Source organism: Sinohyriopsis cumingii, chromosome 8 (assembly GCF_028554795.1).
Source record: "Sinohyriopsis cumingii isolate HCF-2022 chromosome 8, ASM2855479v2, whole genome shotgun sequence".
Taxonomy (NCBI): domain Eukaryota; kingdom Metazoa; phylum Mollusca; class Bivalvia; order Unionida; family Unionidae; genus Sinohyriopsis; species Sinohyriopsis cumingii.
The window spans coordinates 108,081,149-108,105,114 of record NC_142968.1 but is presented as its reverse complement, the minus strand read 5'-3'; the positions used below and the strand labels follow the sequence as shown (position 1 = coordinate 108,105,114).

The 23,966-nt window shown below is 34.7% G+C and overlaps 1 protein-coding gene across 3 annotated transcripts in view; it reads left to right on the top strand.

Annotated features, from left to right (window-relative positions):
- LOC149794344 (glucose-6-phosphate exchanger SLC37A2-like) overlaps positions 1–23,966 on the top strand; it is a 79,765-nt gene that overhangs the window by 28,234 nt on the left and 27,565 nt on the right. Inside the window, exons 9-12 of one of the 3 annotated variants that reach the window (XM_089968494.1) lie at positions 2,166–2,246; positions 8,799–9,041; positions 15,220–15,300; positions 21,318–21,408. In XM_089968494.1, coding sequence (XP_089824620.1) covers positions 2,166–2,246; positions 8,799–9,041; positions 15,220–15,300; positions 21,318–21,408 — 496 coding nt within the window. Of the gene's footprint in view, positions 1–2,165; positions 2,247–4,421; positions 4,437–8,798; positions 9,042–15,219; positions 15,301–21,317; positions 21,409–23,966 lie in introns of all 3 variants that reach the window. The other 2 variants (XM_089968495.1, XM_089968496.1) reach the window with 2 other exon arrangements.

Sequence of the window (23,966 nt, the reverse complement as noted above, 5' to 3'; positions counted from 1 at the left end):
AGTTTTCAAATTGTCACAAACAGTTTTGCATTTCAGCAAAGCATTTCTTTATCCTGATTTCTCCAGTTGTCACAGCTGTAAATATGAAGCAGCACCAGCAAGTGGTTAAGATTTGGCTGGCATTATACTTGTATTTTGCAAGATGAGAAGTAAAATGCAGCCAGCTAAATTCAGTTTCAGCTGGCAGTTTTTCAAACTTAGTTACCTTTGTACTCTTGACTGGAAATGCCACATTGAAAATTCTTTGTGATTTTTTTCCAGACAAGCTTCTTTGCAGGAAAAGAAATACTGGGAACCATTAGAAATGATCTGAAAGCTGCATAGCTTATTTGGTAGAGTGAGGACCCATAATCTAAGGGTTGCAGGTTCAATACTCACCCAAGTCAGCCCAGGTTGGCTACATCAGTGTGTCCTTTGGAAGAGCATTTAGCTCCCATTTTGTGGGCATGTTGTGGCCTTTAATTCTGTTAAAATTGCAGTAAAAATCAGCAAAACAAACATTAGATACAGCCACCATTACTAAATATGGAAAAACCTTTTGAAAATTACAGATTTAAAGGATATGAAAAAAGTACGTGTCACTAATTGAACATAAATTAATAGCTGAATGAGTATTTTAAAATGCTTTAGATTTGCACAGGTTGAAGATCATAGAATCTGTATCAAATATTCCAAAGATAAGTATATGTTGGCAAGTGAATTTTTGAAGTACGACTGAATGACTGAGATCACTTCAGTTGTACATAACAAAAAGCCAACACAGTTGATTTACAGTAGGTAACAATCACTAAAGGTGTCCCTTGGTATTGTTAACTTTTCTTTGACTTCATAATTTTCTTTCACAGGACTGTTATTGTTATTAAAATTGTAGTTTTATTTGCTTACACCTGCCATAAGGCAGAGTGTCATGTTATGATGTCTATCCATCTGTCTGTTTTCAGTTTTGTTTCTGCACAATAACTAAAATTCCCCATCATGAACAGTTACCAAACTTTGCAGATAACTTGCATTTTTTGTGGTAAGGAAGAACCCTATGGATTTTGATATCAAAATTTTAAAGGTCACAGTCACTGTGACTTGAAAAGAAAAATGGTTTCCACACAATAAGTCATGTTCTTTCCATCTGCAATTACCAGATTGTTAGGTGACTTGCACTTAGGGTATAAAAAGAAGCCTATTGCCATCAGAGGTCAAATGTTAAGGCCATTGTTACTGAAAGAAGAAAAATGGTTTCTGCATAATAACATTAACTCAACATCACAGGTCTGGTCCAAACTTTGTGGAGGACTTGCACTTGAGGTAAGTAATAAACCTTTTGAATTTGGGGTACAAAGGTCAAATGTCAAGGTTACAGTGACTGAAAGTAGAAAAACGGTTTCTGCATAATAACATCAGTTATACATCACATACCTGTACCAACCATTGTAGATGCTTTGTACTTGGGGTAAGGATGATTTTAAGGTTAAATGGTCTGGTCATTGTTACTCTGACCGAATGAAGAAAATCTCTTTTGGCATAGAATTTAAAGTTATTGACCATGGAAGGTAAGAAAGCAGTTCATTGGTTTTGTAGTCAAAAGTTCCAAAGTCACTGACTGAAAGAAAAAAAAATGATTTTTGTTTAAGAACTTTAATTCTAGACCACATACCTTGATCAGAGTTTGTGGAGGGCATGGGCTTGTGTTATGGAAGCGGCCTGTGGATTTTATGGTCAAAAAGTGAAAGGTCAGGGTCATTGTGACTCAAAACTTTGTAGATGACTTGTACTTAAGGTAATAAAAACTGATAAATTTTAGGGTCTAAAGATCAAAGGTCATGGCCATGGTAAGACTAAAAGGGAAAAAAAATTGGTTTTGTTAAAGACCCATTAATCATTAATCTTCATCGTCAGCCACACCCTAATAGTGCCTGCACAGAGAATTATTAAATATCATGCCATGTGTTAAAGAGGGGGAATACTGTGCTGCATGTGTCCTATAACTCACTACAGCTTATGCATTGTAAACTTGGCATGAGGATTTATCACCAAACTTTCTAGGTCAAGATTGAATATCACTTTGTTTTAATGTGATTAATTAATGGCTCCAGTTTGACATAGACACTTGCCTTTCATACTGAAAAAGGCTTTTGTTACTGTAACATATTATTTTAATTTTTTTCTCTCAGAACACTGACGACTCCTTCTCAACTCAAGATGATAATTATTCACAGAAAGCGAGTACCAATTTGAATTCAGATAGTGACTCTGTAAGTATCTCAAATTCTCTCCCTTTTTTTAAAAGTATATTGAATTGCCTTCTTTTGATCTTGTTAAAACAATATATAAAATCCTATACTGGTCCTTGTTATCACAACTGTGTTTTGTAAATTTATAGCTTAAGCTTTTATTATTTGATGTATGGTTGATTTCCCAGCCAGTACTTGAATTTAGGTGGTCTCATTATTTTAAGGCCACAATGTCATTATATATTCCACACAGTAGAGTTGAAAAACATATTGTACACATAGTTTTAAGAGAATGATTTGGACCAGAGTCAGTGCCAATATTGAAGTAGGTCTTTAGTTAAAAATTGCCATATTTGAGAAGCCTACTGTTTGACATTGGCAAGCATGCTACAATTATAATCTTTGTCTTTCATTCTTAGGTGTCAGTCATCTCAGTGCCAGATTTGGTCCAGATTGGATATGGGTTTTATTTATTCTTGATTTGTTTATTTATGTTCACATGTCTTTCTTCCTGACCAGAGAATCTTGGTTATATTCATAGATCTTAAGTCCTTTCATCTGCATTCCTTCCAATTTGCCTTCAGGATAATTTGAAACTTATGATAAAATTTGTTATAAAAAGCATCTGTATGTTAGTTGGGTCACATTTACACTCTAGAATCATTGCACTCAGCAAATACACAAGCAGTATGAAAGACATGTGACACCTCATAATCTTTAGTTTTTTTATTTAAAAAAATCTACATATACATTTTCATATTTTGTTGATATATTATAATGCTTCTGTTACTATTATTGAGCCTTTTTCCCACATGGCTTGGGATCTAAACTGTCTCAAGGTAATTGAACGATGTTGTATAGAAGCAGAGATGGACTAGACAGGTAGATCCAGTTAAATAGGAGTGTGTATTGGTTTTAATTACCTTAGAATTCTTGATTTGGGAACATGGAAAGTTCTTTTTCCTGTTTAAAGCTTTAATGGATGATGTTGATACAAGTAGTTTTTTATTCAACTCAGTACAAGGTTTGCTTTATCTGGAAAATACTCTCCTGCGCGGTATCATTATTGAGAGTTCACAGTCTACTTATTTTTACAAATAATATCAACCCTTGTTTTTGATAGGCTCCTGTAGCAAGAACCAATGATATAATGCATGATAAAGTGTTTGCATGTTGTGCATTATTTTATAATTTACATGGATATTTAAGTTTTTCTTTTTTGAGTATACTGTTTTCTTTTCTCCATCATAATAAATATTTGATATGGCAGTTTAATCTGATTAAACTCAGATATTCCAACTCAGCTTCCATTGGTCAGGCTGTAACTGGATCTGTCAACATTCCATTGCTTGTAATGTGACCTTTTGATCAGCAAATTAAAATAAATTGAATCATCTTATTTGATATGCATTTATACCTAATGTAAATGTCTGTAGCCATAATGAGAATCTCACACTAAAATAATATAGACAAAGCAGGTATTTTCATGATAAGACAGTCTTTCCACTTCAAATTATTCTTTGCCTTTGTCTCCATTCACTTTGGATGCTGCTCCGATGGCCTATTGGTTAGAGTGTCCGCCAGAGATGTGGGAGGTCATGTGTTCAATCCCTGGCTGAATACTACCGAAACATGACAAAAATGATACTAACAGTTGCCTCGCTTAGCACTCAGCATTAAGAGTTAGTGTTAGGACTGGTTGGCCTGGTGTCAGGATAATGTGACTGGGTGGGACATCATGCTGCATGTCTGTGGCATGATGCCCCGGTGCTAGGCATCACTATAAACTGCCACATTGCAGACATCATAGTGATATGACTAAAAAACTGTTAAAGCTATGTTAAAAATCCAAATCACACACACACACTCCATTCACTTTGGCATTTCAGTGGCTATATTAGTATATCAAAGAGTCATGGATATCGCTATCTACAGAACTAATCACCTGATAAGAGCATAAACATTACTTCAGTCATTCATTGTTCCCACATATCTTGCATGGTGCGAGTTCAATCAAAAGGTCATAAAAAATATGGTCTACTTTGGGATGTTGTCAGATACCAGTTACTGTGCAAACAAATGAGAGCCGAGTCAGAAGATCTCACTGGAATAAATGTATCTGCCGTATCCATTCTGTTTGTTTTAAAAGGCATGTGAATGCATTTTTCACCTGAAATATTTTTTTTGCCTAATTAGGACTTTGCAGTTGAGGTAATATTAATGTTGTTTTTTTTAGATAAAAATGTACAGCATGTAACCGTCCTTCATTGTTGTATGCGGCAAATATGAAACAAAAAACAAAATATATGAGTATTTGTATGAATATAGTCTTTTAGGAAAAAGATTGATTGGAAACAGTTAAATAATATTAACAGTCAAAAGCTTCACAAACTTGTTCATCAGACAATATTTTGCATGAGATGGGGAATCTAGGCAATAATGAAGGATGTTGCTGTGTGTGTTTGGATGTTTACTAACACTGAGAAGGTTTTAGAGCGGTATTAGGCTTTTACAGGCTAGCTTATAGATCTAAATTTTGCATCAGTTCTGTGATACTGCTGTTTTTCTTTGTGCTGAATGTCTATGGTACACATTTGAGATGATAGGCTTGTTTATTTTGGCTGAATTAGGGAGATTGGGTTGCATGAAGTTATCAACTTAATGTTCAATATAAGCAACAAACTTCATGGTCTTAATAAAAGACTTGTAACAAATTATATTCATTGGCCTTTCAGGTCAATTTCATATGAAGGGAGGCAAATCAAATTCAGGTATATGATTATACCTGATACAAGTAATATGCCTTGGGTATTGATCCCTGATGGTAATGCTTGAAATATTGTAGTAAATGCTTTTAAAATGAAATCACCAAATTAATTTCTCAGATAATGGTTCAAATGTTAGTTTAAATGCTCTGGTGAACATAAAGAAGAAGAAAAATATTTAAATATTTATTTATGGAAGAATGTTTTCAATAGTAAAATGGAGCACGAGTTGTAATAGTTATATTCTTCTTTCAGACTGTGTTTCAATTATTATTATTTGAACTCTTCAAAAATAGGTATTTTCAGTACTTAATGCAGCCTATCCACTTTCTGTACAGTTAAAAATCTCTATTGGCTCACTGGTCAGTGTGCTGGATTTACAGTCATTGAGTTGCAGTTCAATTCCTGCTCAGACCACCCCATTTTGGTTGCTGTGGTGTGTCTGTGGGCAAGGCACTATACTTTAATTGCCTTTTCACTAAATAGTCTTTCATATACTGATGTGCCAGTAAACAGAACTCATTGGACCATAGGAAAAAGAAACTGTTAAAGGAACAGAGTAATGTATATTGAGCCATAAAACTGAAGTGGATTTTTCACCACCATTTTCAGGGTGTGCCAAAGTGACAAGGTCTGCTTATAAATCAAACCTGGTACTTAGTTGTATACAAGTATAGATGTTGTCAAAATTTTAATATTATATTTAGCTGACAAAGTTCCTCTTATTAATTTGATGCAATAACAGTAAAATATCTCCAACATATAATCTGCTAAGAGCACTAGGAAAAGCTATCTTGAGTCAGACTCATTTCTAATGAACTTCATGGGACCACCAGAATTTCATGAACTTCATTATATATACAATATGTTATATCTGTTTTATTACGCATACAAGCTTCATCAGGTATGTAAATTCACTTTTTTGTGCTGAGTGTAAATTTGTTGTTTCTACATTTTATAATCTGTATTTTGCTGGTCTGGCTTTAGAAAATAGGTTTTAGTTTTTAGAAGTACTTGCAAACACGACCAAAACTAAAAGGTTGTATTCAAGTGGTAGCAGTCTCGTGTACTTGGTGTATATAGTAAAAAGGGAGAGGTTTTACAAAGATTCTTTTAATACCATAAAGTATGCTTCCCTTGGAACTAAATATTTAATACTAACAACATTTTTAATTTATTCTGAAGATTTTCCAGGATTGATGTTCAAAAATTGAATCCTAATGGAATTTGAGAATGATGAGGAAAGATGAAGGTTAAGACCCAAGTGATTTTACCATGGGTGTGGCCCAGTGTAGCTCATTGTTAAGATTATGGCTGTTCTGACAGATGACAACAAAAATCATATTAATATGTTTGGATAATACTGCATAGAACCCAATCTGACATTGCATGATGGGTCCACAGATGAGGTTTATGCTGTTCATGATTTTAGGCAAACATTGTAGACTTTGACTTTCTGGTGCATTACGGGTAAGCTCTGTTCACTGTTGGGTGCATTTAATACATGGGTACCATATATACTTGTCTAGAAGTCTTATCCAACTGCAAACAGCTTAGATCATGATCTGCTATTCATGATGTGCTGGCTAATCAGGATCTGTGTTTGTTCTTCTGATTAATACTAACAAACTGCATAGACCAGTCTGTGTTTGTATTGCTGATTAGTCCTAACATAGTGTATATACCAGTCTATGTTTTACTAATTAGTACTAACACTGCATAGACTAGTCTATGTTCTGCTGATTAGTACTAACAAGCCGCATAGACCAGTCCATGCTCTACTGATTAGTACTAACACACTGCTTAGACCAGTCTATGTTCTACTGATTTGCCTAACAAACTACACTTTCATTGCACTGTTCACAAGCTTATTTGGAAAAAATGATGCATGACCTATTGCATAGACACTGTGCATGATGATATAGTGCTTTGTTAATAGGTCTGTGTAATCTGTGCATGACACAATCACAATATTGAAACACAAGCAGCTTAAATTTGTTAACAGAACATTCTAGTGCAAGAGTTGATTTCAAATTTAATGTAAATATGATGGATTCCAAAGATATAAAAAAAACCCACCTAGTTTACTAAAATTTCTGTTGAATTTTGGTGGAGTGGAATTAACTTTAATACAAAAGAATATGATTTTTCCTTTCTTTTGGTTTAATTATTAATATCCAAAATCATTTATACATTTGATAATATTATTGTCCTTTCCATAAATTAGCAGTTAGTTAGGGCTACATGAATCATAAAAAGTGAAATATATCATACCAATAATAAGCATGGTGTGATGTTTGTAGTCAATTTTCAGTGCTGGCGGTGTCAACATTGTAAACATTTGGCAGTATTTTTTGTTTTAAAACTCACACATCTTCTACATCAGATGCCGAACTGAATCAAAACTCTGAGAATATCTATATTGATTTAAAGTTTATGATGTGCTATGCTGGAAGTTTCTGTTTTTCTGTGAATAATGTTCAAGTTTTGCATTAATGTTTTTCAGAGTCGTATTTTTACATTATTGACTGTATTCAAGTGAAATTTAAAAACAATATTGCTTTAGATCTAAAGTTTATATACTGATATGCTAGGAATTCATATCTTGCTTGTCTCACCTTTTTAAGCAGAAAATCTGGTTCATCATTGTAACCAATGTTCAAGTTTTTGTTAAAATTTGTAATAGTCTTCTATCTTCCGCATCATTCATGCATTTCACTGAAACTTTGGTATAAAATTACAGTATGTATAAAGCTTATACAGGTATCCGCAGACTTACAAGTTTTGACTTTCGTGAATCTTGCGTTATATGAATATTTCTTTTAAATTTTTGTAGTGAAGACTAAAACTGATGAAATAGTTTGTCTAGAACAAAAAAACTAGGATTGGCAATTGCTCAAATAAATGGTATTAAAGTGAATTAAATGATGTATTTTTCAACGAAAATTAAAGACCCTGAGACTTAAAATTTTGAGTTACGCGACCACATTTGGGAATTCAGTTATCATATTATTTGGGGGTCAGCTGTACACTGATAATTTAGGAATTATAGTTTTGCCTGCTTTGTCAGAAAGCACATTTGATTGTTGTAAACATATCTTCAAAATCAATTGTTGTGTTCATCTGAAACTTTAGGTTAATTCTAATAGAGGGCTGAAGTTTACGTGCTGATACATGAGGAGTTCCTGTCTTTCCTCTTAACTGCCTAAGCAGTATGGTCAACAGTTTTAAAGTTTTGTGTGAAAGATTATGAACATCAGATAGAGGGGTTATACCGAACATGTGTGATATACTGAGTTTAGTAAAACTCTTGTTCAACACATCTCTGTTTTCAGCTTGTGTTTTGATATTTGGATTGCATAAAAGATCAGATGTTCAAGCCATTTTGCAAAGGGCTTGTTTTCATTTTTCCTTCATGCATGGGATTTTTTGTTTTTTAATGTTTTTTTAGCTTAAATTAAGACCATAGAATACATGGTACATTGTGATACTTCCCTAATCATCATGGAGACTAACTGATTGAGATTAAACATCTTGTCACTCTTACAACAAAGTAAGACAACTTAGAAAATCTTCCCGGTGCTGATCAAGAAGTTATTTATTTATTGTATATGCATTTTTTGTAAAATTTGAAACCGAAGAAAATATCTCCTTGAAGGCTGTTCAGGCAGTATCACTTGTGCCACAGTAGCTGTACAGTAGTTATTTGCATATTGATGGATACAGCTATATAGTACTAAAACCATTGCCTTGCTCATGCAGAGCACATTTAGGTTAACATGATCCTTCATTTGACCTTGCATCCCAGGTAAAGGGGAAGAAACTCCGAATAACAGGAGAAGATAATAAAGCATTCCATATTGAGATGTCTTCAGACAGTCTCAAAAGCCTTGACTCAGAGGATTCTCAAGGACCCAAGTTGATCGTGTATTATTGTAAAGAACAGATAGCCTGCCATGTTGGTCATGTGACAGATGCTAAGGGCAGTGGTCATGAAATCAATGGAAATGGTCAGATTTTGGGATCAGTTGAAATTCCTACTAAGAAAAGGGTATTTGTCTGTCAATGTTAAGCCCCAATAATCTTGGTAGATTGCATCTTGCTTGTATCCAGCTTTTGCCTAACGTAGATGACAAAAGAGGATAATTATACTAAGATAAGCTTTGTTTTTGCAATTTGCTCATTTTTTTCACCATGCTAGACTGTATTCCCCTCCCTCATGGTGATTGTTTGCCTATCCATGTATCTGTCAGTCTGTCTGCTAGGATATATTTAACACTCACTAGGCTCTGCATTCAAAGCAGTAGGTCAGCCAGACAAGTTTTTAAAATAATATGCTGTGTTTTGGTAGATTGTTTTCAGTACAATACATAATAAATGCATAATGCATGGAAAGAGCTCAAAAACCATCCTGCAGCCATGTGTGAATAAAATTGACAAACTGGTATTTTATGTTAATTGTCTTCTGGGAAACTCATTTTATTTTGTGCTGTCCATTATACTTTATAACAAGATTGTTTTCAAGCTATTGAGCCAAGTCAGTCCAGATTTGATAATTAAACAGGGGTTTAAAATTTTTTTAAAGGTTGACAAATGGAATTTATTATGCTGATTCGTATTATACAGATGACCTTGTTATATTCTCCAGATAGGGCTTGGGGTTGCTATCTTCTAGGGCAAGGTAACTGCTCAGTTTTGTTTCTGTCACACTTACCCTTCTGGTCTATTAACTTTAAAGATGCTTGATGGAACGAAACTTGGTATACTTGCATATCATCACTAGATGATGTGTCAAACACCTCATTAGGGTACTACCTTCAGGACTGAGGTCATGGCTCAATATTTTATTTTTCTTGCACACTTTCCCTTCCACTCAATAACTTAAAAGCCATTTGAGATTAAGGATTAAAACCGGTATATAGTTACATCTTCAAATGTCTGAGATCAAAGGATGAAAGTAAGCGTCTATATATATATATATATATATATATATATATATATATATATATATATATATATATATATATATATATATATAGTCACAAACTCCCCAACATTTAGTTAGATAGGAGTAGGTGACTGGGACAGGTGATAATCATTCAAAAAAGTAAGACAAACAACAGAAAGTACACAAATAATATTACATTTATTGACATATAACACTAATAATGGATACACTCACACATTCCCCATAACACTACTCTCATGATGATAATAAAATGTTAAATGAAATAACAATAATAGAAACTGATTCAAATCCTGTTATTCCCACTTGTATCCTGGTTTAATATCACTCCACAGTTTGGCTCCATGAATTTACAGTTTATTATCCATAAGTCACCGATATATATATTTACATATTCTTCACAAAACAACACCTGAATGTGGCCACAATCCTATCTTCACTCTTGGCAACATGTTTTGCCCAAAATGTAAATTTGATGGGTTTGTTTTGACGTGTGTGGGTGTGTCTTTATTAGCATGTGTGTTGTTTACAACATTGAGAGTAAATTCGATGGGTTTATTTGGTGTGTGTGTGTTTATTAGCAGGTGTGTTGTTTAGAACATTGAGTCTGGTCCTCAAGGTAAATATGATGGTGTTGTATGCTGATTATTCCAGTTATGCTTTTATTTCCACTTGATAACTTTAGAGCCATTTGAGATGAAGGGATGAAATTTCATTTAATTGTATATCATCACTAAACGATGTGTCACATACCACATTGGAGGTCCTATTATCAAAGTCTGTGTCATGGATCAATTGTTTAGGTTTCAGTTACATTTGCCCTGTTATCTTCTAATTTTATAGCTACTGAAGATTAATAAATGAAGCTTGTTGCACTTGTATATTTTCACATGAAGATGTGTTACTCTGCACATTGAAAGTCTTTTTTTAATGACAAGGTCAAAGGTCAATATTTTCAGGATTCTTTTGTTTCTGCTTTATATCAAGAAAATCTTTTTGAATTACTGGGATGAACCGTGGTAGGCTTTTATGCTTCACATTTTGGTGGAATCTCATGTATCACAGTCAAGTGTTTATTTTCAAAATCAAGGTCACTGATCTATCTTTTTTTTAAAACCCCTTTTACACACATTCTCTGAAATGATCCTTAAGATAGGGCAATGAAACTTGCTTACTTTCACTGTCTGCTTACTAACATTACAGCTTTCTTTTGAATGTCATTGCAAAATTTTGTGATTGTGATTGCATCCTTGTCCAAGTTTTCAGCTGCCTGGTCCCTCTTTCAGATGAATGTTAAACTTACCCTATTGTCTGCAAAAATGAAGCTTCCTGTATTTAAAAAAAAAATTGACTGTAGCTTTATGATCTTATGAGAGGAAGACTAAAATTTTGACCTCACAAATCTAGTTCTTTCTATATCACACTCATAACCAAATTACATATAATTGATTATGTTACTTTTTCCTATCCTTCTGTTAAGTAACCAGTGTTACAGAATGACATTAATTGTGGGGGGTGGGAAACAGAAGAAATGGTTTTGCTTGCATGAGTAAGTATATCCCATTTTGTATTAGAGTCATGCCATTAGATTTACATAGCTTGATGCACTGAAAGCCCTTGATTCACAAGTAGGTAACTGTTACTTTTTTTCATGGCTTTAGTAAAGTAGTCAGTCTGCGTGAAGATTTCCTGTTAGTATAATGGAAAGAAAATTTCTGACTGATGAGGGCCTGCTCAGTGAAGCTGGCAGAACCCTATAGTTATCATGTGACTGCTCCATGAACAGTTTGGTTTTGTCTTGAAAATTTTACTGAGAATTGTTCAATGTTTCAATAATTTGGTATCCAGCATTATATTGATGAAACCAGTCTTGTGTGTCAGGAGTATGAGGAGTGACTGAATGCCAACATTGGATCATGTGTTATTTAAAAAGAACATCAAAGAAGGCAGATTTCAGCATGAATCAGTTTGAGTTAAATATTCAGGATGTAACAGATGATGCAGGTATTTAACTCAGTATGATTACCACAGAGTTAGAACATGAAACACTACTCAAAAGTGAATGCCTGGTTTTATAAATCACAAATTTGTATCAAATATTTAAGATAAAAATGTGTAGCCAGTCAGATTTTCCTCAAATTTTGTTTTGAGAAAGACAAATTCATTTATTTAAATCTCCATATGTGTGAGGTTGTATAAAAGATTTGTCAGAACAGATACGGACAAAAATACAGAATTCAGCTTATTTTATGCATTTTTGCTGGTTCACAGATGGGATTGAAATGGGTTTGATGTGTCTTAATCAGATGTACAATAGACAAATATAAATTTTTATTTTGGCTCCTAAGTGATTAAAATGTCACAGTATTGGGTAGTTTTTACCTATGAGAATGAACCTCTTATATCATAGAAAATGAAACCTGAGTTTGATTTCCATCATTCCAGGACATTGATTACAGGAGTTATGCCTCCTGATTTGTCCATCCTCTTGACTTGAATTTTTGCTGCATAACTTTATCCATGATTGTTTCATTCAAAGCTTTACATTGATGAGACCTTGGATGAAATTGATTTGTATCATTTACTGCTGTTTTGTCCCTTGTCTTCACGACATCATTTACTGCAGTTTTGCCCCCTGATTGTCTGTCTTCATGACATCATTTACTACAGTTTTGCCCCCTGATTGTATGTCTTCTTGACATTGTTTGCTGCAGTTTTGCCCCCTGATTGTCTGTCTTTTTGACATTGTTTACTGCAGTTTTGCCCCCTGATTGTCTGTCTTCATGACATCATTTACTGCAGTTTTGCCCCCTGATTGTATGTCTTCTTGACATTGTTTACTGCAGTTTTGCCCTCGATTGTCTGTCTTCTTGACATTGTTTACTGCAGTTTTGCCCCCTTATTGTCTGTCTTCTTGACATCATTTACTGCAGTTTTGCCCCCTGATTGTCTGTCTTCATGACATCATTTACTGCAGTTTTTCCCCCTGATTGTATGTCTTCTTGACATTGTTTACTGCAGTTTTGCTCCCTGATTGTCTGTCTTTTTGACATTGTTTACTGCAGTTTTGCCCCCGATTGTCTGTCTTCTTCACATTGTTTACTGCAGTTTGCTCCCTTATTGTCTGTCTTCATGACATCATTTACTTCAGTTTTGCCCCCTGATTGTCTGTCTTCATGACATCATTTACTGCAGTTTTGCCCCCTGATTGTCTTCATGACATCATTTACTGCAGTTTTGCCCCCTGATTGTATGTCTTCTTGACATTGTTTACTGCAGTTTTGCCCCCTTATTGTCTGTTTTCATGACATCATTTACTGCAGTTTTGCCCCTGATTGTCTGTCTTCATGACATCATTTACTGCAGTTTTGCCCCCTGATTGTATGACTTCTTGACATTGTTTATTGCAGTTTTGCCTCATGATTGTCTATCTTCTTGACATTGTTTACTGCAGTTTTGCCCCCTGATTGTCTTCTTGACATTGTTTACGGAGGTTTTGCCCCCTGATTGTCTGTCTTCTTGACATTGTTTACTGCAGTTTTGCCCCCTGATTGTCTATCTTCTTGACATTGTTTACTTCAGTTTTGCCCCCTGATTGTCTGTCTTCTTGACATTGTTTACTTCAGTTTTGCCCCCTGATTGTCTGTCTTCTTGACATTGTTTACTGCAGTTTTGCCCCCGATTGTCTGTCTTCTTGACATTGTTTACTGCAGTTTTGCCCCCTGATTGTCTTCTTGACATCATTAACTGCAGTTTTGCCCCCTGCTTGTCTTCTTGTAATCATTTACTGCAGTTTTGCCCTGTGATTGTCTGTCTTCTTGACATTGTTTACTGCAGTTTTGCCCCCTGATTGTCTTCTTGACATCATTTACTGCAGTTTTGCTCCCTGATTGTCTGTCTTCTTGACATTGTTTACTGCAGTTTTGCCCCCTGATTGTCTGTCTTCTTGCCATACTGCAATTTTACCCCCGGTTGTCTGTTTTCTTGACATCATTTTTACTGCAGTTTTGCCCCCTGATTGTCTTCTTGACATCATTTACTGCAGTTTTGCCCCCTGGTTGTCTGTCTTCTTGACATTGTTTACTGCAGTTTTGCCCCCTGGTTGTCTGTTTTCGTGACATTGTTTACTGCAGTTTTGCTCCCTGATTGTCTCCTTGACATACTGCAATTTTACCCCCTGATTGTCTTCAGGAATTTATTTCCGCAGCCTTACTTTATCATATGTTGGATTTTGACTAAATTTGGCATTCCTCTGTATATTGATTGGGACCTACATGTATATATAATTGTTAATTATAAAGAATCTCTTTCTAAACACTTCTGTTGGGAAGGAGCATGTTATAAGTTTGCAGAAATGATGTTTTGTTAGACCACAAATTGTTTTTAAAATTTGTTGAATGTTGGAAATAGAATGCCTTAATTATCATGAAGGCAGTACTTATTCTATAATTTCATGAATATGTTACCTATGAAATATGTTTTATTTCTGTGCTAATTTGTTTGTCCTTGTACAAGGTGGAGGATATTGTTGTTTCCCAACTTGGCATTCCTCATTCCTACCATTTGTGTCTGGTCAGCAAGTGTACTGTCTTAGTTTTTTCCAATGCTAGATAAAGTGTAATAAAGTGTAACCATGAGTTGATATCAAAAATATGAATCTGATATAGATTGAAATATGAAATTCACTTTGAAAAAGTAGAATACATTCCTAGAAGACGCATACAAAATATTTAGTTCATAGCTTTGAATTGTAAAATAATATAAAAAAATTCAAAAATGAAAGAATATGTACTTTTAAAAATGCCTTTGTTCATTGAGGCGTCTCGTACAATTTTGTTTGTACATCAGTAAAAAATTTGAGGCTTTTTAAATGAAAAATGCTAGGAAAAATTGTTTCTTTTGTATTTGTATATTACCTTATTGAAATATTTATTATCTATTTCCTGATGACATCAAAGCCGTTATAATTTTTAACAAGTTCAAAATAAGAAATGGAACGCAGACATTGAAAATTTCATGCCTAAGGTAATCAGTTGTTTCCTCATTCACCACTATAAAGTAGGGGCCTTATGACTTCCTGTAATGTTTTGTTCATCATGACAGTGCTCTCAAACAACATATACTGCATGCTAAAATACCCACAATTTGACCAAAGTTTAATTTCTGTCAGAAAACAGAGTTGGAATATTTAATTTCATTTTGATTCATATCAATAGAAAAATTATTTACATTGTTTTCAGAATTTTTTGATATTTTTTTTCAGGAGGCTTCAAGTTCCAACTTACCACTGATTCCAAAAGGAGAGGAAAAGGCCATTTCATTCTATTCAGCTCTCAGAATACCCGTATGTAGCCAGATAAATAATTTCTATTAGGGTAAATTCTTTATAGATTAAACCCCTAAGGGGCCAAGCAAATGAAATTTATGGATTCATAGTTGGAGTGAACAAGCTTTAATATACTTTTACACCTTCTGTTGGATCATAAACAAGTTTTTTTCAGGTGCAGGGTGTTTGAGCCAACAATGTATGAAATGGTGAGATTTTATTGCTTCTTTTTTCCTTTTAGCACAATGACGGTATTACATCTCTGGAGGCCATACCATTGATCCAGTTTTGATTAGACTTGAAATGTAGACATGTATGATCAAGATCTCACACATGCTCAATAACAAGCAAGATCCACACATACTCAATAACAAGCAAGATCCACACATACTCAATAACAAGCAAGATCCACACATGCTCAGTAACAAGCAAGATCCACACATGCTCAATAACAAGCAAGATCCACACATACTCAATAACAAGCAAGATCCACACATACTCAATAACAAGCAAGATCCACACATAATAATGAGGTGATCTTTTGGCTGAAAGTTTGTTACTGTTTTTGAGACTGTATTCTGGATCTAATTTTGCATAAAAATGGTACATGGAGATAAATCATCAAAATCTTAGATGGGTACAATTGTGAGCAAGGTCACATGTAAATGAAATTCAGTGCAGTTAGAAATAGTTCTCAATTCATATGCTATAAATCAGTTTTTATTTGTAGAAGAGCTTATGTGATAGCCTTTCATCTGTTGTCTGGTGTCCATCGTCTGTTAGTTTGTTATTGCTACTTCTAATAAACTACTTGGATCTTGCTACAAAATTTTACAAACAATCATTCCAAGGTCTAGGTGGTCTTGAGCACACCCATTGGACATCCTATTTTGCCACAACAGCAGCTCCAGAATGGATAATCATATCATCATGGGGTTTACACTACAAGACTTACGATGTTAAGTCGGTCCTTAGTAAAAAATTTGACCTCTCTGACATCCATGGCAGCCATGGTGGCAAACTTGATAAACTTGTTATTGCTACTCCATCTGAATGGATTGTCATGTTGACTGGGAGTATTAACTGAAAGACTTCTTATGTCTTGTTGGTCCCAATGGAAATAGTATAGATCCAGCAGCTATCTTGAAAATCTTGTTATTGCTACTCCACCAGAATGGAAGGTAATATTCTCATGAGATTTACATCAGAAGACTTATGTTGCTTAGTTGGTCCAAATATGGCCAGCACAACAGCCATCTCGAAAATCTTGCTGTTGGTATTCCTAATGAATGAACATACTGATATGGGGTTTTCACTTTATGTGATGTATTGTTGGTCCTAAGTCAAAAAGGTGCTGATCTTAAATCCATGATGGCCATCTTGAAAATGTTTTCATTGCACAAGAATGTCCAAACTGGTTTCAAGATTCAGTAGTTTGAAACCACTTTGGTGGCCTAGTGGTTAGAGCATCTGCCTCAGATGCAGGAGGTTGTGGGTTCGAACCCCAGTTGAGTCATACCAAAGACTTATAAAAATGGTATTAACAGCTGCCTTGCTAGGTGCTCAGCATTAAGAGGTTAGTGTTAGGACTGGTCTGCCTGGTGTCAGAATAATGTGACTGGGTGGGACATCATGCTACACGTCTTCAGCATGATGCCCCAGTGCTAGAGATCACTATAAACTGCCACACTGCAGACATTATAGTGATATTACTGAAAAAATTAAAATTCCAAATCACACACACATACCCAGTAGTTTGAAAGAAGATAAGTCAAGTCTTGGGTTTCTACAAGTTGAGCATCAATCCCATGAGGGACTCTTGTTGATGGATTGTCATGAAACGGGGTGCAATATTATAATCCTCATCTGAAGATGCACACACTAACACTTTGCTTGGCAAATTTTATCTCATCTGGTTTTAGATCAGAAGAGCTTATAATCTGGCCTGTTATCTGTGATATATCTTTCCCCCATCCATCCATTAGCACATATTTATTGTCATTACTCCTCATAACTCTAGTGAACCTTTACACTTATCACATTTATCACAGCATCTAGTTGATACTTTATGAAAATGGTACTATTTGGACACCATACTGTAGTGACCATTGTGAAAATCTTATTGAGGCTCCTGCTAAATTAATGGTTTTATCATCATGAGGTTTTTGGCAAAAGACCTTTTATGATATCTGGTTGATCTAATATCCAGCATGGTGACCATGGTGGCCATCTTGAAGATATTTTTGTTGCTACTCCTCCAGGATTGATGGTTGTTTTGAAATGGGGCTTTCATCAGAAAGACTTATTTTGATATCTTGTTGGTTCTTTTTGAAAATGGTGGCAAACTTGGTAAATATTATGGTCATCACCTAAAGATGTGCATATAGAAAAATCACTTTGCTAATGCAATTTTGTTTACAACTATATTTCATTCTTCATGTGATCTTGTTGAAAATTTGTGCTAAAATCTCTTCATTGGGTACTTTTATGTTCCTGTTGTGAAACTTTATAAATAGATGTATCTGTTGCTGAAACACCCCTGAAATCAAAGAAGGTTACTGTGACCTACATTTTGTGCTTTACTAACATGGGTTAGATATTTGTGTTTATGATCACATTGATTCATCAATGCTCGACTTATATACATCCTAGCCTAATCAGAAGGCCATTTCTGACCACTGCAATTGGAAGTAGTAATCAGTATGTTTATTTAATGATAAACTTTACACATTAATTATTGTACATTGTATATTGTGATATGTTACTCTTGGTAGGTTGACTGTGTATTGTACAAGAAAATATGTATAGGAATTAGATGAATGGAATGCATCATTTTATGTGACAAGAAACTTTGGTACATATTATTATAGTCATCTTTTAAAGATTCACATCCTGTGAAATCTTTGTACTCCCTTGACTTTTTTAGAGTAACTGCCTTATATGACTTAATCAGTATTTAATACAAGGCAGATTTTTATTAGTGCAACTTTTCTTGCAGTCTGTGATGGAATGGTTAGTACTTGCAGTCTGTGATGGATTGGTTAGTACTTATTGTTATCATCATTCTTGCAGTCTGTGATGGATTGGTTAGTACTTGTAGTCTGTGCTAGATTGGTTATTACTTGCAGTCTGTGATGGAATGGTTAGTACTTGCAGTCTATGATGGATTGGTTAGTACTTACTGTTGTCATCATTCTTGCAGTCTGTGATGGATTGGTTAGTACTTGCAGTCTGTGATTGATTGGTTAGTACTTGTTGTTGTCACAGTCTTTGTGTGTGTCTGTGTGTGATTTGGATTTTTAACATAGCTTTAACAATTTTTCAGTCATATCGCTACGATATCTGCAGTGTGACAGTTTATAGTGATGTTTAGCACTGGGGCATCATGCCGCAGACATGTAGCATGATGTCCCACCCAGTCACATTATTCTGACACCAGGCCGACCAGTCCTAACACTAACCTCTTAATGCTGAGCGCCAAGCGAGGTAGCTGTTAGTACCATTTTTGTAAGTCTTTGGTATGACTCAGCTGGGGATCGAACCCATGACCTCCCACATCTGAGGTGGACACTCTAACCACTAGGCCACCAGAGCGGTACTGTCACAGTCTGTGATGGATTGATTAGTACTTATTGTTGTCACAGTCTGTGATGGATTAGTTAGTACTTATTGTTGTCACAGTCTGTGATGGATTGGTTAGTACTTACTGTTGTCACACTCTGATGGATTGGTTAGTACTTATTGATGTCACAGTGTGTGATGGATTGGTTAGTACTTACTGTCGTCACAGTCTGTGATGGATTGGTTAGTACTTATTGTTGTCACAGTCTGTGATGGATTGGTTAGTACTTGCAGTCTGTAATGGATTGGTTAGTACTTGCAGTCTGTGATAGATTGGTTAGTACTTGGAGTCTGTGATAGATTAGTTAGTACTTGTGGTCTGTGATGGATTGGTTAGTACTTATTGTTGTCATCATCATCATATTTGCAAGTGGACAAATTATTAAATTTACACAGAAGAGTTATCTACTATCTACATTTTTGACCGTATATTCTTCTTTATCATGGAGTAGGGGGATTGGATAGGGATGGAGGGGAGGCATTGGTACATATATGTGAGGAAATCGCTCACATTTCTGCTAGTTTCCCCAAAATATTACTTTCAATTTAACCAAACTTAGCATGTGGTAAAATATTGACATCATCTTAGACAAGATCACTGATCTTCTATTCATGACCTCGGGAAGAATGTGAGATGCACAATCAACACCTGGTTTGATGGGACAAAGCCTGTCCTATTGTTTCTTTCTCAAAATTCCAAATACATTGCTTTCAGAAATTAAGGAATTTTAATTTAAGGAAATGACAAGGCAATATGTACTAGACTTACAGATATCTTGTGAACATGTTAATTCAGTATAGGAAAACAGTTTTGATTATGTATTTGGTTTGTTGAAGTTTCTCAAGAATATAAAATATGGTTCCAGTAAAAAGAAGAAACAGACTTTGGTTGGATTCCATGAAATTCTTTTCAGAAATTAAAGCATCAATTCCTTTGAGGAACTCGTTTTTCTTTTAACATACCTGTGTCCTCTCCATAGGAAAGGAAGGGAAGTACAAGGTGCATACAAATTTCAGTATAACAACCATAAGCATTAAAATGAATAATTTTGTAGCTTATAATGGAAGAAAAAAATATAAAATGTAAATTTTGTTCGAGAAAATATATAAATGAAGGTTAACATCTACTGTATGAAATGGTGTAAATTAAGGGTCAGAATTACTGTACACATTTATATACATTTCATAGCATATAGTTGTTTTTTTTATATAATATTAATTTTGCTCCAATAAGAACATATTTATTGTAAAAACCATCAAAGTTGATTAAGTTATTTGCAGACAGTTATGTCTAAAAGCCTTACCACAAGTGACATTCTTAACAAGTTTGATATATTTGAGGAAATAGTTTGACAACTGCCTGTATTGCCATGTTGAAACGCCTGAAACATTTGCCTAAGGGGCCCCGAGTGGCTGAGTGGTCTAAAGTGCTCACTGTTCCGGATCACTGCCATCTCACCTCTGTCTACGCATGTTCGAGTCCAAGGCTCGGCTAGCGTGGGTACGTGGGAAAGCCTGCCAGTAGCTTCTCGTGGGTCGGTGGTTCTTCCCTGGGTTTTCCAGGGTTCTTCCTCCACCAGTTATACTGGCCACCATGTATAGCTTATCTTGTGCTGAAAAATGGCATTAAACCCTACAACAACAACATTGACAACTGCCTGTATTGTCATGTTGAAACGCCTGAAACATTTGACACTGTGCTTAACAATATGATGTGCATTCTTCATTGTGTTATTAGATTTCATATATTGATTGCCATTATTAAATTTCATATATTCATTGCCATTATTAGATTTCATATATTCATTGCCATTATTCAGAATTTATTTGGAATTAATACTTTCCATTTTTTTATTTTAAGAATAATAAAAAAATGCCCCAACATGCTTTTCTCCTGAAACAGGTCAAAATTTAATTAATAAGAGAAAATAATTCATAGCTTTAAAAAAATGAAGTAAAATTTGATTGTGTGAAAGCCATTTGACATTATAAATCACTAGTTATAGCTTTATTTGTAAACTTAACTTTTAAAACTCTTGGATGACATGATTATAAGCAAGGGAGTATGTATATTATTTATGCCATTATCCTTGGGAATTGGGGGTGGGGTGCTGTAGTTATATTAGTAAAATTGACATCATATCAAGTTTGTGAGATAGTTCACAATAGTTGTGTTCCTATTATAATACAAAAGCCTGCTCAGTGATATATTCAACTATTAAGTTTACATCAGCAGTATCAGACCACCTGGGTCTCTTGTTTGAATCATTTTTATATTATGTCCATGTATTTATTGTGAACCTTACTTTGTCATTTTGAAGAATGTTTTCTTCATGTAAAACATCATCACTTAAGTAGTTTTCAATTTGGCAGAAGTTTTTGTTCTGTTTTCCATGATATTCCTTTATTTTCAGGGTGTGATAGAGTTTTCCTTATGTCTCTTCTTTGCCAAGCTTGTCAGCTATACCTTCCTATTTTGGCTGCCCAATTATATAAATGATAATAGTAAGTATTTCTTACAAAAGTTCATTATTCACTTTCCAAGTCAGTGTATTTCCACATCTAAATAAAGCATGAACCCACTTATAAATCCATAAAACCTAGGGAATCCATGTTTTTAAAGTTAACATAAAAAAGATACGGTCAATGACAGAGTAAAACTTTCATGTAAAAGTCAGGTCATACTGATCTTCACCTTTCAAATGTTAAATTGTCCAAATTATGTTTTCCTGATACAGGACCGTTAAACCTTGTGTTCAATGACAAGGACATTCAGAACAAAATCGAAAGCATAAAGAGCTGTTATAATTATTGTACTTAGTTATATTCAGCACTAAAGCTGTCTTTATTTTGAGAACTGTTGAGGCTTCATGGTCGTTTAACATGGTGACACAAGCTAATTAAATACAAGGTGACACAAGCTAATTAAACACATGGTGACACAAGCTAATTAAACAGATGGTGACACAAGCTAATTAAACAGATGGTGACACAAGCTAATTAAACACAAGGTGACACAAGCTAATTAAACACACGGTGACACAAGCTAATTAAACACATGGTGACACAAGCTAATTAAACACATGGTGACATAAGCTAATTAAACAGATGGTGACACAAGCTGATTAAACACAGGATGACACAAGCTGATTAAACACATGGTGACAAGCTTATTAAACAGATGGTGACATAAGCAAATTAAACACATGGTGACACAAGCTAATTAAACACATGGTGAAATGAGCTAATTAAACACATGGTGACATAAGCTAATTAAACAGATGGTGACACAAGCTAATTAAACACATGGTAACACAAGCTAATTAAACACAGGGTGACACAAGCTAATTAAATACATGATGACACAAGCTAATTAAACACAGGGTGACACAAGCTAATTAAACACATAATGACACAGGCTGATTAAACACAGGGTGACACAAGCTAATTAAACACAGGGTGACACAAGCTAATTAAACAGATGGTGACACAAGCTAATTAAACACAGGGTGACATGAGCTAATTAAACACATGGTGACACAAGCTAATTAAACACATGGTGACACAAGCTAATTAAACACATGATGACACAAGCTAATTAAATACATGGTGACACAAGCTAATTAAACACATGATGACACAAGCTGATAGCTAATTACAATATGGTGAAGGCGCCAACATCACACTAACATTACACATGAAGGTTCAGCCTGATTTCCTGTCAAAATCAGTAGACAACTCGAGAGTTTTATCTCGGGGTGATCTGTGGACTGTTCTTCAGAATTTACATTGATACATTTGAAAATAACTACATTTCTAATAAACTGCACATATTTTAGGTTTTTGTTTATTCTTCACTTTTTTCCTTTGTTTTTCTTCAAGTTATTGATTTGGCTATAGTGTACTTTGTAGGACCATGCATTTGCCACATACCAACTGTAACTTTTTTGCTATTGATGAAGTGTCTGCTGACAGTCAAATTTGCTGTCTTATGGAATGAAGAAGTATTTTACGAGTTTGGCTCCAGTGGTTTATAAGTGTAATTTTAGCAATGAACCTTGAGTTCATGCATATTTGCTTGCATGGGATACACTTAATTTGAACCTGAAAGGGAGGCAATTCAACTTCTGATGCATGTATTTGTGATTACCGCATTTCAGTTTGATTTATATTAAAAGTCCATAGTTATTTTATTCATGTTAAATGACTTCCACATATATAATATCTATTAATATTTAAATCTATTACACAAATATTTGTGTTGGACCAGAAAAATTTAAAATTCGTCTGCATCAGTGAAAGTTGCTTCCCCTCACCAAACTGTTAACCAACCGTTTAGTCTCATTTTCTTGTGTCTTCACTTATGCTGAGTCAATGTTTATGGACCCTGTAGCTTGAATTTAACTGATGTAGGTGTATATGAGCTTTCTCTCCATCAGTCTGTCTTGTCCATATGCATAGTACGTGCCACATCAGAGTAAAAATCAAAGACAATCAGTAAGTAGATCAACATGTTTATCACTTTGCCTTCTGTACTGTCAGAAGTCACTGAAAAATGGCAAGTTACTATCTTTGACCTTGGTTTGCACTTCACTTGGTTTTCAGACACACTTCATTTTATTTTTGTCTGAACAATTTTTAGTTGCATCCAAATTGTTAGTTGCATCCAAATTTTTAAGTCACTCATGATTGGTAATTTATTCTTGGACCCTAATTTTCAGACGTGCTAAATGAGGTTCATTAAGAAACATGGGTGATTAAAATTGAGTTGTCTTAAACACCTGCCAGAAGTGACTTCTTTTAAAGTTAATTGTTGATACTATAGTGCCAGTGGTTGTGCAAATCAAAGGAGATTATGTTTGTTTTATTGATTATCAGACTGGGATACTATATGCCTAAATAATTCTCAGTCAGCTTGCTTTAGAAGTTAAGGCTTATGCCCACACCTTCGATATTTATGCTGATAATGACTGACAAAAGAATAACCTTGCAAAAGTGTTCTCTCATATTTACCAGCTTGTAAAATCATTCAAAGTCAACTATGAATGCATATGTTGATACAA